The sequence below is a fragment of the Bombus pascuorum genome, unplaced genomic scaffold, assembly GCF_905332965.1.
Source record: "Bombus pascuorum unplaced genomic scaffold, iyBomPasc1.1, whole genome shotgun sequence".
In the NCBI taxonomy this organism is placed as follows: Eukaryota; Metazoa; Arthropoda; class Insecta; order Hymenoptera; family Apidae; genus Bombus; species Bombus pascuorum.
The window spans coordinates 5110-23928 of NW_026869765.1; the positions used below are offsets into that span (position 1 = coordinate 5110).

Below are 18819 nucleotides of genomic sequence, written 5' to 3' on the forward strand. Positions count from 1 at the left end.
ATGGTATAATAAAATTATATATTTATTACTCAATATGTTTACGTTTATTATATATTTTTCAACAGATAAATAATAAATAGTTTTATTACACGTACGATTACATTTGTTTATGGAATATGTAATTTAACTAATGTATTAGTATTTAAAAACACATTAGTATAAATGTCTATCTTCATAAAAGATATAACTTGGAAAACACGAGGCTGGCACCCCGCTGGGGGTGGCCACCCACATGCTATATCTATTTTATTTTATTGTGCTATCGTCTATGGAGATGACATATTAAAATTTATAGATTTATTTTATATAGATTATTAAATAATGAAGAATTTAACTGAAGGAAAAGAAAACAAAAGTAACGTAGAAAAATAGTAATTAACATTTGAGTAGTGCAACATAGTGTTCAGCAGAGAAAAAGAAATAGGAAAGGACAGTACCGGTGAAAGTACAGACAATACGTACGTTTGTGTAAATGTGAACGACGATCACAAATAAACATGTTAGCGAAAGGGCAAAGCTAACGAGGTCGAATACCAGGAAAGCAATGGTAAATCCGGAAAATTTGTTGCGCGGCGTCCACAGCGCATCAAAAATACCAGCAAGTCCTGTGAAACTGGCAACTACGCCTACGCACATCTGCAAACCTTGGCCGAGAGACTTGAAGGGCGACAGTAGAACGACGAATACCAAGGTAATCAAACCTGAGAAACATTAAAATCGATTTATATTATAATGTGTTTTAGCATGATAACAATTAAAATATGATTCAATTAAGTTTTAATATATAAAAGTAAATCGTATATAGAGTTATATAAGTATAATAATAATATATTGGAATGTATATTTCATCGTGGAAAATTTATCTATTTGTTAAGATAACAATAATACTAAGATACATGTTTTATCATGCAACATTTGCTTACTTCTTAAAACATTAAAATCGGAAATACAAAAGTTGTCGAATAAAGAATTTGTCTTTTCCCTTTGAATTAATACAAAAAATGTTCTAACGCTTGCAAACTTTTAATCAAACGTAATTGCTGAAATTTTTACAACGGATCAATCTTTCCCAAAAATGATAAAACTCTATGATCTCAACTAAGTGGCTAATAAGTTGTTATAGTGGTAGATGCGACTGTAAAGTATCAATGAAAAAAGTTACAATTTAAAGTTACTTAATTTAAGAAAAACAATAAAATGACGTAACGATTTTGAAATTTTGAAATTTTGAAATTTTGAAATTTAATGCAAAAATACTAATCAGCGTTATGAAATAATTTATATCAATCTAATGTTATACTAAAAAAAAAAAAAAAAAAAAAAAAAAAAAAACTGCCACACATATATTATATATAATCCCAATCCTTTGTGCAGAAAGCATTCGAAACTTGTGTACACCTGTTGTGAACATAATAGTTCGATGGAACAACAACAACCAAGATCCCAGTGGTGGTCTGCTAATAGGCGCTAATAGGCGAAGCTATAGCTGGTTCGTGTTAATCCTTAGCATCAGTGAGGTATTGGCAGTCTTCATCCTGGTACTGTTTAGCTGCCACTTTTATGTAACTTTGCATCGGAGGGTGCACAGCTGTTTCCAAATGGAGACAATCGACGACGTAGTAAACAATGACGAAATCGAGATGCATGACGTGGTCCAGCACAGCGAGATGCCGGGTATTCAACCGCCTTGCTTGGTGCAGCCGCTTATGCAGGTGAGGCCGAATCCTCTCCCACGACCCTTCTCGGCTACTTACGGCTCGACCTTACTTAAATCGACGCTCATCGCTGAACCGACGCCCAGCGATGATCTGACGCCCAGCGATGAACTGACGTCCAGCGATGAACCGATGCCCATGGCTCGACCATCTCGTAGAACTTCCGCTATTATATCACGAAGCTGGCAATACCCTCATCCATTGCACGAAGTAGGTATTTCATTCGTCATCCTTCACGCTAGAAGATAAGTATCGCCGTGTAAAAATAGCCATCAGTATCTTTGACATCGATTTCTGCCGTTTCCCTTTCCATATATAATTATATGCGTAACCACGGAAAAAATTCTTGAACCGTTCTTGTCGCTCCTAATTGCTCTTTCGAAATCTTTTTTGGCAGATTTCAATATTTGTGAAAGCGAAACGTAGCGAATTCTATTTCTTAAGATTCCTTTTGTACTTGATTTGATACGTAAGTGTTCTTAAGATTGTTGAAATTCCATGGAAAATGGTTAATCCCCTACTTACTGTGGCTATTTCATACGACTCGTATGTCATTTAAACGTTTCATTTAAAAATGAGAGTATGTGTCAATACTTGTCATGGCCATTGTATTTATTTGAATTCAGTGAGAAAATAATTGTCATATAATTAAACCATCAGATTTAATAGAGGTGAAATTCATTTAAGAGATATGTCACTTCAAAATTTTTCTTGTATCTTCTTCGAAACTACAATGCTCTCTGATCCAGCTATCGCGAAATTTCTAGAACTATACATCAAATTTTCATCAAATTTTATTCTGCATAATTTACTATTATTTTTGCAATTTAAAGCTTTATATCTTCGGAAGAAATTCAAAACCAATAATGTAATGGCACAAACTCTCCTATCCTACCATACTACCATTATATTTATTATTTCTTAAAAACAGACCAATGAAAATAACATACAAAATTGTTGTATTTTCATTACTGCAAGGAATAAGAATAGGCACATAGAATTGTCATTTACAAATCAATTCAGTTAATCAGTTAACTATTTAGTATTTTTTGATCTTTTAAATAATTAAATATAAAAACAAAAATATATGTGGAATGAATATAAGTTTTGGAAATATACTTATTATACACATATATTTACAGAAAAAATTTCTTTAAAAGAAAATTAATTTAGATAAAATATCATTTCATATATTATCATTTATATTCTTTAACGATAGTTAAAGGAATAATGAATAATGGTATTTAATTTTACATTCGACCCAAACAGAGATTTCAACAACGTACCAGACGGCCGATAATGAGAATGCCGACTATCGGCGAAGAAGAGGAGTAATCATATTTTAATTGTTATCATGCTAAAACGCATTATAATATAAATCGATTTTAATGTTTCTCAGGTTTGATTACCTTGGTCTTCACAATTCTACTGGCGCCCTATAAGTCTCTCGGCCAGGGTTTGCAGATGTACGCAGGCGGAGTTGCCACTTTTACAGGACTTGCTGGTATTGTTGATGCATTGATGACGTCGCCCAACAGATCTTCCGGCTTTACCATGGCTTTCCTTGTATTCGACCTCGCTGCCTTTGGCCTTTCGTTTACATCTCTATCTGTGATCGTCGTTCGTATTTCCACAAACGTAGGCATGCCACTGGATGGTGACAAGTCTAATTCGGTACGTATTGTCTGTACTTTCACCGGTACTGTCCTTTCCTATTTCTTTTTCTCTGCTGAACACTATGTTGCACTACTGAAATGTTAATTACTATTTTTCTACGTTACTTTTGTTTTCTTTTCCTTCAGTTAAATTCTTCATTATTCAATAATCTATACAATTATTTATATAGTAAATAACAAGTATTGAAATAACGATCAAATAAATGTTGGAGAGGACAATACGTACCGAATTAGACTTGTCACCATCCAGTGGCATGCCTACGTTTGTGGAAATACGAACGACGATCACAGATAGAGATGTAAACGAAAGGCCAAAGGCAGCGAGGTCGAATACAAGGAAAGCCATGGTAAAGCCGGAAGATCTGTTGGGCGACGTCATCAATGCATCAACAATACCAGCAAGTCCTGTAAAAGTGGCAACTCCGCCTGCGTACATCTGCAAACCCTGGCCGAGAGACTTATAGGGCGCCAGTAGAATTGTGAAGACCAAGGTAATCAAACCTGAGAAACATTAAAATCGATTTATATTATAATGCGTTTTAGCATGATAACAATTAAAATATGATTACTCCTCTTCTTCGCCGATAGTCGGCATTCTCATTATCGGCCGTCTGGTACGTTGTTGAAATCTCTGTTTGGGTCGAATGTAAAATTAAATACCATTATTCATTATTCCTTTAACTATCGTTAAAGAATATAAATGATAATATATGAAATGATATTTTATCTAAATTAATTTTCTTTTAAAGAAATTTTTTCTGTAAATATATGTGTATAATAAGTATATTTCCAAAACTTATATTCATTCCACATATATTTTTGTTTTTATATTTAATTATTTAAAAGATCAAAAAATACTAAATAGTTAACTGATTAACTGAATTGATTTGTAAATGACAATTCTATGTGCCTATTCTTATTCCTTGCAGTAATGAAAATACAACAATTTTGTATGTTATTTTCATTGGTCTGTTTTTAAGAAATAATAAATATAATGGTAGTATGGTAGGATAGGAGAGTTTGTGCCATTACATTATTGGTTTTGAATTTCTTCCGAAGATATAAAGCTTTAAATTGCAAAAATAATAGTAAATTATGCAGAATAAAATTTGATGAAAATTTGATGTATAGTTCTAGAAATTTCGCGATAGCTGGATCAGAGAGCATTGTAGTTTCGAAGAAGATACAAGAAAAATTTTGAAGTGACATATCTCTTAAATGAATTTCACCTCTATTAAATCTGATGGTTTAATTATATGACAATTATTTTCTCAATGAATTCAAATAAATACAATGGCCATGACAAGTATTGACACATACTCTCATTTTTAAATGAAACGTTTAAATGACATACGAGTCGTATGAAATAGCCACAGTAAGTAGGGGATTAACCATTTTCCATGGAATTTCAACAATCTTAAGAACACTTACGTATCAAATCAAGTACAAAAGGAATCTTAAGAAATAGAATTCGCTACGTTTCGCTTTCACAAATATTGAAATCTGCCAAAAAAGATTTCGAAAGAGCAATTAGGAGCGACAAGAACGGTTCAAGAATTTTTTCCGTGGTTACGCATATAATTATATATGGAAAGGGAAACGGCAGAAATCGATGTCAAAGATACTGATGGCTATTTTTACACGGCGATACTTATCTTCTAGCGTGAAGGATGACGAATGAAATACCTACTTCGTGCAATGGATGAGGGTATTGCCAGCTTCGTGATATAATAGCGGAAGTTCTACGAGATGGTCGAGCCGTGGGCATCGGTTCATCGCTGGACGTCAGTTCATCGCTGGGCGTCAGATCATCGCTGGGCGTCGGTTCAGCGATGAGCGTCGATTTAAGTAAGGTCGAGCCGTAAGTAGCCGAGAAGGGTCGTGGGAGAGGATTCGGCCTCACCTGCATAAGCGGCTGCACCAAGCAAGGCGGTTGAATACCCGGCATCTCGCTGTGCTGGACCACGTCATGCATCTCGATTTCGTCATTGTTTACTACGTCGTCGATTGTCTCCATTTGGAAACAGCTGTGCACCCTCCGATGCAAAGTTACATAAAAGTGGCAGCTAAACAGTACCAGGATGAAGTCTGCCAATACCTCACTGATGCTAAGGATTAACACAAACCAGCTATAGCTTCCAGAGTCTGTATTCTATAAAAAGACAACGGTTCGTAGTCATTTATCAATTTATCATTTATCAATTCGTCATTTATCAATTTTGATAAATAACAAGAGATGTAAAAGCGTGGCGGGCGTGGACATGTGCCTGGTCACCTTACATCGCTGGCAGGGGATACATTGCCGTGCCCTGTTTCGACAATGCTTGTTTATCGACGGCCAAACGAAACGCGTCGTCACCAAATTTTGCGTGGTGCGTATCCCTGGATGGGAAAGCCCGTGTAACGAATCAAATACATTGTATCGCAGAGATTTCGGAACATACGGTCACACAGTTTCACAAGCTATATCACAGTATATTTGTACGGCTTGGTCGGTAAATTGTAAAAATTCAGTTGAAACTCATAATTCTTTATTTCAATGATACATACAAAAGATTAAGTTTTGCATGGGAACCAATAAAAGAGTCGACAGAAGAAGAAGTAGATACAATTCTATGTGAAAACCATAACGAAACTATAGGACACCTGGGAGTACAAAAAACTTATCAAAGAATTGAAGAAAAATAGAAAATACCAGGATTAATGGAAAGGGTAGAGACTTGTATCAAAAATTGCGATGCATGTCAGAAGGAAAAGCTAACGCGAATTGGACTCAAGGAAATGCCAGTCATTTCAGATACACCTTTGCAAACAAACGATAAAATAGCAACGTTTAATATTTGTGTAAACAGTGCATTTCTCATATCTCATTCCGATTTGCCCCAATTTGCTACATTTCACGCAGAGATGCTTCGAGAGGACCGAACCTTTATTTGCTATAATAGTCTTTTCTGATTTATTTTACATTTGCGTCTTAACGTGCTGTGTAATCTGTAATTTGCAATACAAATATATACCGGGATATTTGACCATTTTCTTATGCGGAACGGATAGGGGCTATTGCCGGTGATAAGAAATCAGCGAGAATGTACGGAACTTTCAGTTACCACAGCAAACCATAATTCGATCGAAAATTTCCTGTAGCTTGGAATTAATTTTGGATGAATACATTCCCGTCGCGTAAATGAGGAGGCCATTGGCAAATACTAACGCGCATAGGTTAAAGTCGCTATTCAGATGGAAGAGGCTCGAAGCACGACTAAAATACAAATTGAACAGGATGGAGGTGTTGAACGTTCCCTGTTGCAGACCGTTATTCACTCCGAAGACGATATTCGAGCTTGACATCCAATGAGACACATTTCGAAGATTGTGGACCAAATCACCTGAACTGCATGTTTAAAGAAACCGTATCGTATCAGCTTTTATAGCAAACCGCTCGATCGAAACATGTCAAAATCCCTTTCCAGGACTATGAGTAGAGTTTTGCTACCAGCAGACGCCTGTCACGAATTTTATTATGGCGTGGACCTTACTGTATTTGACCCGGAAGCCAAATTGCTGATCGAGAGGAATGGCAGCCTCTTTACAATGAAACGGTATGAGTCTCTGTATCACACTCTCAAAGACCTTACTAATGGATACTCTGCAAACAGCTAACTCGTTGATCTGTACCTGGCTGGATTTGGTTTGTTGGTTTGTTCTTATCCTTCCCCAGCAAGGGAACTACTTTCCCCATCTTCCATATCTTAGAAAAGTATGCTGGTATCAGAGATCATTGAGCATCAAGGAGAAGAAGAATGTGCATCTTTGCGGGAGCTATAGCTATATTGGTACTGCGTTGAAGATATCGAAGCCTGATAACCTATCCCATTCAGCAACTTAAATTGAATCGTTAACGAATCTACCGATGTGAAATAATTCTCTGAGACATCGGAGCCGGAGCGGTTACTAGCCCTGTTTCCTCAGGTGAAGGTACAGACCCTGTTCCAGCGGCTCAACGAAAATCTGCATTTTCAAGATTATGAAATTTGGGAATCTGAGAAGATCATCATACACATTTCGGCGCACACTTCCAAAATTTGTCCCCAGTAGTCTTGTGGGATTCACGAAACTTTTCGCGCGGTAGAAAGGAGAACGGATAAAGAATGCTTCGCTACATACAAATAACAAATGCTGTTGGAACGAGTGATAAAAGTTTAACAAGTTTGAAGTGATGAAATAGCACGCAAGCACAATACTAATTAAAGACCTGTACAAAGAACAGTTTATAACTTGAAAGGAAGAAACGACACAAGATCGTGAATAACAGAAGCACGTGTTGCGTAGACGTTTATTCTTATTCTTGGCATGTCATCGCGTTACTAGTAAGTTCTGGGAAGCCGGCGGTACCGGAGACGTCACGAAGTGGACTTATTTGTCGACTTGGTACCAGTAACGATGTATCTTCTGTTCTGTCATACGAGGAGGTTATTCAACTATGGAAGACGGTGAGAATCGTCCGAAGAAAATTTGAGGGCGCCGATCAAGAGGTATAGCATTCGTCTTACTTGCGGAAACGTGGTTTTGGAATCTTTAATTCTCTGAGTGCAGAGAACTCGGGATCTATCAGAGGCCTTACTGATAAGCATTTTTATGGCTCTATATCCCTTGCCGTGTTCGATGACCGATGGGATAGAGTAACATAGAGTGCCGAAGCGCTTCTTCAGCCGATTTAAGGTGCGGAAGATTCGGTGTTTGTCTTGTAGCAATTTTAAAGATTATTATTATTTATGGTCTGGAGGACGATCTCTATGTTGTTACTGTTGTCTCAGTGGTCTTATCCCCGTGGACAAATATATCAAATTCTGACAGTTCGATGCATTGGCATTTTATTTTCAATATTTACAACATTTTTTAATACTCGAATAACATTCTTCCTCGTTTCATAAACATATTGTATCGGTTCTTTTGAACACTCACTTCGATCGTTTTCACTTTTCGGTTCTGGAAGTTGAGGCGATGATGTAAATTTCATGTACGGTATAGGTACTGAAATTTGTGGATTTTGCAGGGATAAATTGTAAAATGGTTTGTGTTTAAATCTTTTTCCATCCCTTTCATATAGTGCCTGCATAAACTATGTGCATCTCAGTTATAATATATTCATGTGATAAATTCAGTTTTTTTTTTTCTTTTTATATATATATGGTTTATTTTGGTTTTTACAATTTGTCATGAAGGACATTTGGTAAAGTGTTATATCTCATTGGTAATAAAAAAAATAAAATAAAAATAAATATAACATGTGGGTGGCTACCCTCAGCAGGGTGCCAACTTCGTGTTTTCTAAGTTATATCTTTTATGATAAATTCAGTTTGTTAAAAATAATGTGTTTGTCAAAATTTGACATACCTGACCACAGCGATAATACATGCTACCACTGCCACGGCAAAATGATGTTTTGAATACTTCTTCTTCGTAGATAGGTACATGAACATATAAATAAGGAAACAACTGTGCCCAAAATAGATCTTCTACTTCTTGGAATGTCTTAGATCCGAAAAATTCGTGAGTCCAACCTGGACCAAAAAGTGCAACAGAAAGTCCTTCGTGTCGTATTTTTTGTGAAGCCTGTAGATTATAATGGTTTAATGAAATATTAAACGATATTATATTATATGCTACAATAAAATAAGTAATATTGTAATTACATATGATGAATTAAATCCACCACCGCCAGGACAACCTCTACCTCAAACATCAACTCCTACATATATATCATGAATATCTCGACTGTGAGTTTTTGCTAGTGCCAAACTGTTTTTCAATTTTGATTTCATCCAGTTATAATTCAAGTAAATGGCATCGCAGTTTAAAAAGAAATCTCTGAAATATTGTACTTAGAACATTCAATAAAATTTACAAACAGAAACAATTGTAAAAGTATAAGAGTGTAATAAGCTTACATGTTTTTACTGTTAAGCTCATTTTGCCAATTTAATTTTCCTTCATTGGTTACGCTATCGTACCATATAATTTCAGAATTTCTAATTGCTTCATGAATATTTTCTGTTAGATATTTTACAAAATAAATTAAATTATTAACTTGCTCACTTTTAATGGTATTTTCAATATTTAATAACCAGCCATCAAACTTATAAAATTTTGCAACAAGTATTAGTGCATCTGCAAATCTTCTTACTTCTTCATGAGATTCAAGTATAACATCCCAGATACCTTTCTCTTTCCGTAATTACAGTACCAAGAACTTTTACACCATGATTATGTGCTGCATTAATCCATCCAAAAGGGGGCACAGTTATGAAATGATGACTAAAATACACAAAAGTGTCAATAACACTCCAGTGATAAAATAGGTAAGAATCATAAGATTCTGATCCATATATAAATCTGAAAAATCAAGGGTATATTATGTATAATATATGAATTAATAAATATAGTGATTTCTATTACCTGTCTTCTAGGTAGCCACCTTTCATATCATGACAGAGCAACGTTTTCGGATGTACTTCTCTATCCAATTTTTCTAACCGCGTTCTTCCTGCGCTTATTTCTAAACCACTGTACACATAATCAGTTGAATCTCGTAGTTCTCCAATTTCTGGCCATGGTTTCAAGTTACCCACGTTATCGAATAATTCTTTTAAGTTTTTGAAAGGTTGTGACTCTGTAACTTCCGTCCTCATCTCTCTGAATTATACTGTTCCACAGATCACTTTCAAATAGTTTTTAATTCATTAACTCAAACAAAGGTTTCTCTTCTTATTTTGGTTCACCGGAAACTTGTATATACATGCGAAGCAGATAGTGTTCCCATCTAACAGAACTGGCATATCAAATTACGTCTCATGATATAATACCATTATCTACCAACTGCTAATGGGCAAAAAGATGTTCATTTCTCTATCAAACAAAGTATACAAAATAAAATTATGAATTTATAATGCTCCTACATCAATGTTTATATGATTGTTTCGACTTTCAAAGTAATATTCTTATTTACGCAAGTATATATTCTTTAATATTTTGCAAAAATTATACCGAAACAAACAATTTGGAATAAACATAACTAAGTAAATACTTTAACTTTTTTTTATATTTAATTAAATATTTTATTTGATTTGAGTAGAATTTAACACCTAACCTTTACGTTTAAAATATTACTCTTTCTCATTCTCTCTTTCAATGTTATTTCTTCTGCTTCCGTTTTATGATATTTATGACATTTCTTAGTTCAGATATAAGTAACTTTTTCGTAATTTATAAAAAATGACACTCTTTTTAATTATCCTACACTATTAATCCATTACATGTCTTGTTGTAATTTAACTTTTAGCAACTTAAGATATGTGCATGTACAGAGTAATTTTCTTCCTAAGAATAATCATTTAATATTACGATGGCGCCCGTCAGATCGCTGATTCGGTGCGGAGAACTTCGGAGAAGTTGGTGGGCCCATATCTGTCAAGACCACTCACCTCACCTTCACGTGGAGCTCCCCGTCGTCCTGCATCGTTTCCGACCGGGGTAGGGTGCGAAAGAGTGAGTGGCAAAGGAAACGAGGGCATGGCTCGTTAACCATACACACGAAGAATGATGATGATGGAGCAGAATAAAGATATTACTTACGGTGCAGGAGAGGGATACCGCAGTACCGGCGCAGTTGTGGGTGGTGAAGTGGGCTCCGGTGCGTCGTTAGCTAACGACCACGGCCGTTTGGGGGTGGACTGCCAGGCCCCCTTACGTGTTAATGCTACTGGTTCGGAAGATATAGAGATGGAGATGGATATAGAGCTAGAGATGGAGGTGGCTTCGGCAGAAGAGACCCCTCCGGGAGAAGAGAAAATGGCAGAGGCCAACAGCGAACGAAAAAAGGAAAAGAGGGTAGAGACGGAGAGGACTGTGGACAGAAGCGGAAGCAGCAGCCGAGGGGGAAAAGCACCATCGTCCCCGCCTGCGTCCAAGGCACCGGGAGTCTCTTCCTCCTCCTCCTCTCCGCCCCCAATTGACGATAGCGAGATCTTCCGAATCCCTAGGAAGGTAGGGGAAAAAGGGAAGTCTAGAGAGGGGGCACGATCTGGGGACAACTCTAGAGAGCAATCTAGATCGAGAAGAGGGTCGATGTCAGGTGCTCGGTCGGAGAACGATGAGTCGTGTGGATCAAGATCCACGATGGCCTCAGTCACATCCCGAGGAAAGAAGCGTAAGATAGTGATGGAGATAGGACAGATGGTCAGGCCAGCCAGGCGCAGGGCAAAGAAGACATGAGGTCGCGGATGGAGGCGCTTGAGAGGCAGGTCAGCGGCCTCGGCCCCTCTATTCTGGGAACCTTAAGGGGAGAAGTAAGGGCAATACTCGGGGAGTTAACGCAGTCGAAACAAGCAGAGGGAATGGCCGGGAAAGCAGGCCAACTACAACAGATCCGCCAGGCGACCTACCCCCGACCTCCGCCCCCCCCCCCAACCTCAACCTCTGTGAATCGGGGGGACAGAGGAAACCGAATAGCAGACGGTGGTGTCCAGAAGGGCCAGAAGGAGGGCGAGAGAACCCGCACGGCTAGGAATGGGTTACAGAGCGCCTATCCCTATCACACCATCGGCGGCAGGAGCAGGAAGAACAGTAGTCCCAGCGGTGCTAACACCTCCTCTTCTCTCTGGTCGAAGGAGGAGGAGAAGAAGGAATAGAGGGAAAGGCATAAGCTACGCGCAAGTGGGGAATCGGTTAAAGTACTTGGGCCTAACCATTGATGACCAATGGTCCTTCCAGCCCCACTTTGAGAACCTCGCCCCGAAGGTGACAGCTGTGGCCAACGCCCTCTGCGGTATCACTGCGATGGCACTCAGCGTTCCCACGACACGTCCAGTGTGGCGATACGACGAAGTTCAATGCTTTCACATATGTCTAGCGTGGTAATCAGGTGTAGGATCAGGTGTAGGATCAGGTGTAGAATGGTTCACATATGCTTACGGGTGGTCATGTGGTCCAAAGAAATTAAATGCGAGATCATCACAAAGTTACCGAATTCAATCCAGGTATCGTTAGCACTATAGTCATAACATCTAACATAGTGTTTTCACAAACGCTCAGTGTGTTAAAACGATCCAGAGAAGTGAGAGTCGTCCAAGTACGAGATCGAGAATGGTCCATCATGTCATTACGGTCGGACTGATAATTCACAAAATGCAACTAGTACTTCGAATACTAATCATAACGTAACTGATTTCCGCTCTCTTTTAACTCTTCCTTTATCAAACGTCCGATCAGAATTTTTGCTGTCAAACTGGACCCTTGACCTATTTTGACACTTAACTAAATTGTAAACAACATCAGTTATATCGAGTCCAACATTGGGAAAACCCAATATTCTAAATACACCCGAGGACGTGTGACAGTCGGGATGGCCGTGTCGAAGATGAAAAGACAACGGGGCCCTCCATTGGAATTACTTGGAAAACCTCAATACTGTAGCATTTACGAAATAATCCAGACACAGTCATTCGAAACTTGAGACAATGAGCTTAGGCTCGAGGCGACAACCGTTCGCCGAGCGTAGCCACGGTCACGGGATGAACGTTCCACCTAACAGAGAAGTGCCAGTATTATGAGACACACGTTGTGTTGACAATCAAACCTCGAGCAGGAGCAATGTCGCAGCTACGCGGGTCAGCTTAGCAACGGCGGCTGCAGTTTTGTTGGTATCCCCGGCCAATATTCAACAAAACGAACGCGATCGTAAGGAGAGAAAAGTTTTCATCAGTCTTTTATTTTTGCGATCTCCTTGGAGAATTACACATCGTCTTTACGTGCAGTATATACCGAGCGTCACAGCGAACGTTACTTTGTGCTTCAAAATATATTCTCAGTTTAACAAAGAGTTAGCTCGTGGACCGTGGATTCGTCATATCGAACCTAAGGTCATTGTCATTAGCGTCTAGTTACCGCAGCCACTTGTCAATCTTGTACTATCTATGTCTGTGATAATAAACGCTATCTCGATTGTACAACAATGATGAACAACCCAGGCGAAGATTCGTTACACGACCCTAACGCTAATCATAATAAGAACCCGACATATATATAATAATATTTGATAGAAAATAAGAAATAAATGGAAAATACGAAATAAAAAGTATAGGGAACAGATATTTTTCTTTCTAGCTATACTTCCAACATTAAAATATATATAGGGTGTTTGATTTCAAGAAATATATGCAAATTACTGAAACACTACCCACTGTATGAAAAAATGTTTAAGGCAAGAAATGAATAGTTTCAAAGGAAACATAATCTGGTATAATAATTTTCTCTGTATATGGCCATGTGCAAATCATATGATGACAAAATACGTTTTTTTTATTGAATCATATAGATTTAAATAAAGTAATTGATTCGTACCAACGTCCCCTACAAAAAGATACTAACCTATTTATGTCAAAAAGTAATTAGTTGAAGATACTTTAACTATAACAATTACGCGAAGGACACGAAAAGGTACTTTTGTTTTTACAATATCTTTGTCTTCCACATATTATATTTGACAAAAGGAACTTTGCTACTATGTCCTATACAACGATAGGTTTTTCACGCTCAAAATTGCATCCCATATGACCTGCTTCATATAAATCTATGGATGATATTCATAGCCCAGTCTTATACTTGAGATCGTCTCAAGAACAGTCTTCAGATGTCTTTTGATTTCATAACTGCGACTGAAGATTAATCTTAAGGTCGTGTCTTAAGGATTTGCTTAGTAAAGATCTTGTGAAATAAGAAAATCTCATATAACGTCAAAAGGCGCAAATAAGACCACCTTCATCCAAGTTCCCTTGATCGGGGACTTGAGGAAATCTTACTTTAAAATCGCCAATAACCGTAACCATCTTGACAAATCCAATGTTGTTAATTACACTGACTGCTGAGGAAATAGAAGCGAAAACGAATCAATGCGACGTATAGCCGGGAGCTACAGGAAAGACCAAGGCGCGTGAACAAATTGACGCGCGCTTATGGCTAACGAACAGAAAGCAGGGAATATTAGTAGCAAACTGATAACGTTCAAGTAATCGGTATACCTCGAGTGGCAAAGGTATATCATTGTGGGTGTGAGATCGCTGAGCTGGATATTAAGATTGAACAAAATGTTATATAGTAAATGACAACGTACATATTTTATAAACAGGGACGTACAATTGTTTAATGTAATGGTCGGGGGGTATCTATGTGTACTCTCTAAGTCACAAGTTAAGTAATTTCAAAGGAATATTAAACTGAGTTATTTAAGTTTCAATTCCAACGAAGCAAGAGTCTAATCCTTTTCCTTCATGCAAGCGAGAAAACGGGAATCCAAAACTAATGTAAAATAATGCCTAACATAATGCTAATGTCATGTACTATATCGTTACTGAAACTTTTATGCTTCCTGTATAGATAATTGTTTTATTACAAATATTAATAATAACTATTAATTAAATAGATATATATGTAGCAATGAGTACTATAGGTTTTATATATGAAGTATTAGATCGAACGAAATATGAAACATACACGGCATAGTACTCATTATAACATTTATAGCAAAACAATCGTCTACTCAGATTTCATTTTTTCAATTTATAAAAATATGAATTTATACAAACATCTGCACTCTACTTATCATTACTTCCACAACAACGTTCTCGCTCTAAAGTTCAGATTTTTGTATGAAACTGCGGTTAAACGTGACACCCACAATTTTCTTGCATTCTACTAAAATAGCACTTACTATAGTCTAGCTGGTAAACAAACGTGACAAACGTGTAATCGACAAAGAATCATTTACAAGGTCGTTTCTCTATTTACCCTTTTACTACGTGCATTGTTTACGACATGAAAACGCGGCACACTTACAATTACACACCAGGACTATTATTATTCTGACTGCCAGTCATTTGGCTGATCCGTTTCCCATTCTTATCCACCATTCTCCGCTCGCCTTACACTCTCCCTCGTAAGTACTTTCTACCTGCATCGATCGTGAGTGAACCGCGCATTCATACACTAATTTCCTTCTTTCGTCCTGTCAGACTGTGTGAGAAACGAGAATGCACGTGTTTCAAATATTCATGTCTCGATGAAAAATATCCATGAGACTTGACATTAATTCAGATCTATTTTCAAAAATAATATTATAATTAGTTCTTTATTGATTATTCGACAAATTACCACGATTCTGCTTACCGTCCTCTTGTTCTAACGCAATCTAATAGGATAATAGTAAACTAATAGTAAAAGGGTAAACATAGTAACACGTTATGTACATAATAATAATATAAAACAATGATACGAATTCCCTAAAAGACATACCGGTCAATTCCATACATGGAAAAGTGCGAAATAGTAACGATCTTACAAATACTACTTTCTAAATTTAATCTGAAATTTACTATTATTTGTGTCGTATTGTTGTGTCTATTTTTATGGGTGCAATACATTTAATCAAAACGCACTAGAAACTAATACCGGCGTATTGTGTAAAGTTTGTTTCAATCAATGGTAATCGTGTTCTCCCCTTTTTTATCAGGAGGGAGGCGTCCATATTTGTGTTGGTCCGCTAGGAGGGGACCACATCCCTTGTGTTCCGTTTTCCTAGTCTTGTCGCTCGAGCTGGGGCGGCGGCGGTGCCACCCCCCCCCTGTTGCGCCTGGGTATCCTTTGTCGCTCCACTCTTGCTGGGTCGCGTTTCCTTTTCTTTTCTCTCTCCGCCCGCTCTTTTGCTAGCATCACTTGCTCACAGAAGGAGCGGACGGCGGTGTATTCCTGGTGCCCTCTCAACATGGTCTTCACGATCGCTTCTCGGGCTACGCTCTCGCCGATGTCGAGTTGCAAGACGTGCTGGTCTGCCCATGCCGGGCATCGCTCCCACGTGTGTTGTACCGTATCCTCCTCTTCCTCGCATTGGTGACATATGGAGGTCACCTCCCGCCGGATCCGTAGTAGGTACTCACCGAACACTCCGTGACCTGTGAGCATCTGTGTCATACGGAATGTCAGCGGTACCCCGCCTTGCTCTCTCCATGTTTCCCAGTTGGGGAGCACGGCGCGAACAGCCCGGTGTTGCCGTGTAGTGTCTTCCTCGACCAGTTGAGAGCGCCATCGCTCCCATGTCTCCCGTTTGGCTTCTTCCCGTGCACTCGACGGTGGTCTGTTGTCGGGTGGTGGCGTCGTTGCGCGCCCGTCCAGGCGTGAGATCTTCCTTTTGTCGTATACCCTTCGAAGTGCGAGGGCTTGCAGCTCGAAGGGGGGGACGCGGCCAGCACGGTCGCCGTCGCGTATGACACCGTCCTGTAGCTTCTTGCTGTGCGGATGGCGGTCGTCCTTTGTAGCCTCCTTAGTAGTAGCCGGCTGCGCCGGCTCTCCATCATGTCTTCGGCCCACACTGGGGCTCCGTAGAGTACTCGGGATTTTATGACTCCCTCGTACAGTTGGCGAACGCCCACTCCCGCTCCACCCACGTTCGGCAGTAGGCCGCATAGGGCGTTGGCCGCGGCAGTCACCCTTGGGACCAGTTGTTCAATGTGCGGCTCGAAGGTCCACTGGCTGTCGATGATGAGACCCAGGTACCTCATCTGGTGTCCCACCGGCACTTCCTCTCCGTTGATATTGATGGACAGTCCGGTTGGTGGTGGTTCTCTTCGTCGCCGGTCGAAGAACCCCAGGGCTTCCGATTTGGTTGGTGTCACGCTCAGTCCGAGTCTCCTGATAGCGTTCACGGTTCAAGTACACGGTCGTAAGCGGTGTTCCAGAGGATTGGGCCTAGTACTGACCCCTGCGGTACACCGCACTCGACCGTTTTCCTCGTTTCCCCATCCTTGGTGTTGTATATGATCCACCTGTCGCAGAGGTATGCTCTAATAACCCTTACGAGGTACTCCGGTATCTCGTAGTAGTTCAGGGCTTCTAAGATTCTTGCCCATGGAATGGAGTTGAAGGCGTTAGTTATGTCTAGTGAGACCGCTATCGCCACTCCTTCCTGGGAGACCATATCCTCCACCTTAGAGCATACCCGTCTCACCGCGTCCACTGTCGAGCGTCCTCGGCGGAACCCGTACTGGCTGTCGTGCCACCCAGGCTCTCGTCGCTCCATATGAGCCTCTAGACGCGCTGCAATTATCCTTTCCAGGAGCTTGCCCACCTCGTCCAGCAGGCATATCGGCCTGTATGCGGACGGCGAATCTAGCGGACGACCCTCCTTTCGTAGCAGGACCAGTCTCGCTGTTCGCCATGCCCGTGGGTACATGCCGTCCTTCAGGCATCTATCAAATAGTGTCGCAGGCGGGGAGCCATTATATTTACCGTCTCTGCCCATACTCGGCCTGGGATTCCGTCCGGGCCTGGTGCCACGTCGCGGGCTGCTGTCCTCTTCGTCGCTTCTAATAGCTCTTCCTCGGTGACATGCAGCTCCTCACTCCACTCCGTTGTCGTCGTTGCCACTTCGTCGTTATCGTTGGGTGTGGTGGAGGGGAGGGACGTTTCTGGCTGCCCTGCACTGTCGCCCTGTCTGGGGAACAAGGTCCCAACGACCTTGTCCAGTAGCATTGGATCCATGTTTGTTGTTATCGGGGGAGCCGAGGTACGCAGTTTGTGCGTCACTACTTTATACGGCCGCCCCCATGGGTCAGACTCGACCGCGTCCACGAGTTCCGTCCAGGACCACGCTTTGGCCATCTTAATCTCCCGTTGGAGGGTACGTCTTGCCTCCCTGTATTTCTCGTATGTGTGGGAGATCTCTTCCTCGTCGCGAGTTTGTCTGCGACGCTGTGCCTGTGCGAATCTTCTGCGGGCTCTGTTGCACCTCTCTCGCAACTCCGCGATCTCTGGTGTCCACCAGTAGACTCCTTTGTTCAAATGTCCACTGCTCGGGTTGGAGCGCGGCATCGAGGCATTGCACGCCGCGTTCATGTATTTACGGAGGTCTTCCGCTTCCTCGTCGATACTACTGGTTGCGCTCGTGCATTGGGCGTCCCAGCTCCAGGCCGAGACGATGGCTGCCGCCTGTAGCATCTGTTTGTTCCTCTCCTTCAGGCGCCATCTGGGTGGCGTTGGGCCGGGGTGGTTCGTTCCTCTTCGAGGGCTGTTGGTGTCCCCCCTGTCGATGGCCAGTTCCATCCTTATGTAGAGGGGATTGTTGGATTCTGACTCTGGAGTAAGAAAATTTTCTACCGCATGGAGTTTCCATGGACTTGGTTTGGCTTTTTAATTATTTCTTGGAATAACAGAGCTTCAAATTAATGATGTATCTTCTCTTGATTCATCGGTGAGTAGCGGTACTGCCTAGTATATGTTACAATTTCGTTTGTTATATAAATCGAATGGTACATTCTTCATTCGTTATACCTTACAACTTCCGCAAGTAATAATTTCCTTTATTATTCGGAATTACAATGATG

At 40.1% G+C, this 18819-nt stretch overlaps 2 protein-coding genes across 2 annotated transcripts; both read right to left on the reverse strand.

Moving 5' to 3' along the window:
* Positions 1-9039: 9039 nt before the first annotated feature.
* Positions 9040-10369, reverse strand: LOC132915954 (cytosolic endo-beta-N-acetylglucosaminidase-like). The gene is given in 4 exon segments (XM_060975718.1): positions 9040-9259; positions 9340-9597; positions 9599-9784; positions 9848-10369. Coding segments are annotated over 4 exon segments (882 nt in total). The 5' UTR covers positions 10081-10369; the 3' UTR covers positions 9040-9054.
* A 7308-nt stretch (positions 10370-17677) lies between these two features.
* Positions 17678-18538, reverse strand: LOC132915955 (uncharacterized). The gene has a single exon (XM_060975719.1). The coding sequence runs from the start codon at positions 18536-18538 to the stop codon at positions 17678-17680; it is 861 nt and encodes a 286-aa protein (XP_060831702.1).
* Positions 18539-18819: the final 281 nt, after the last annotated feature.

Coding starts and splice junctions, on each gene's coding strand:
- LOC132915955 (XM_060975719.1), bottom strand. CDS start 18,538: ATGGAACTGGCCATCGACAGGGGGGACACCAACAGCCCTCGAAGAGGA.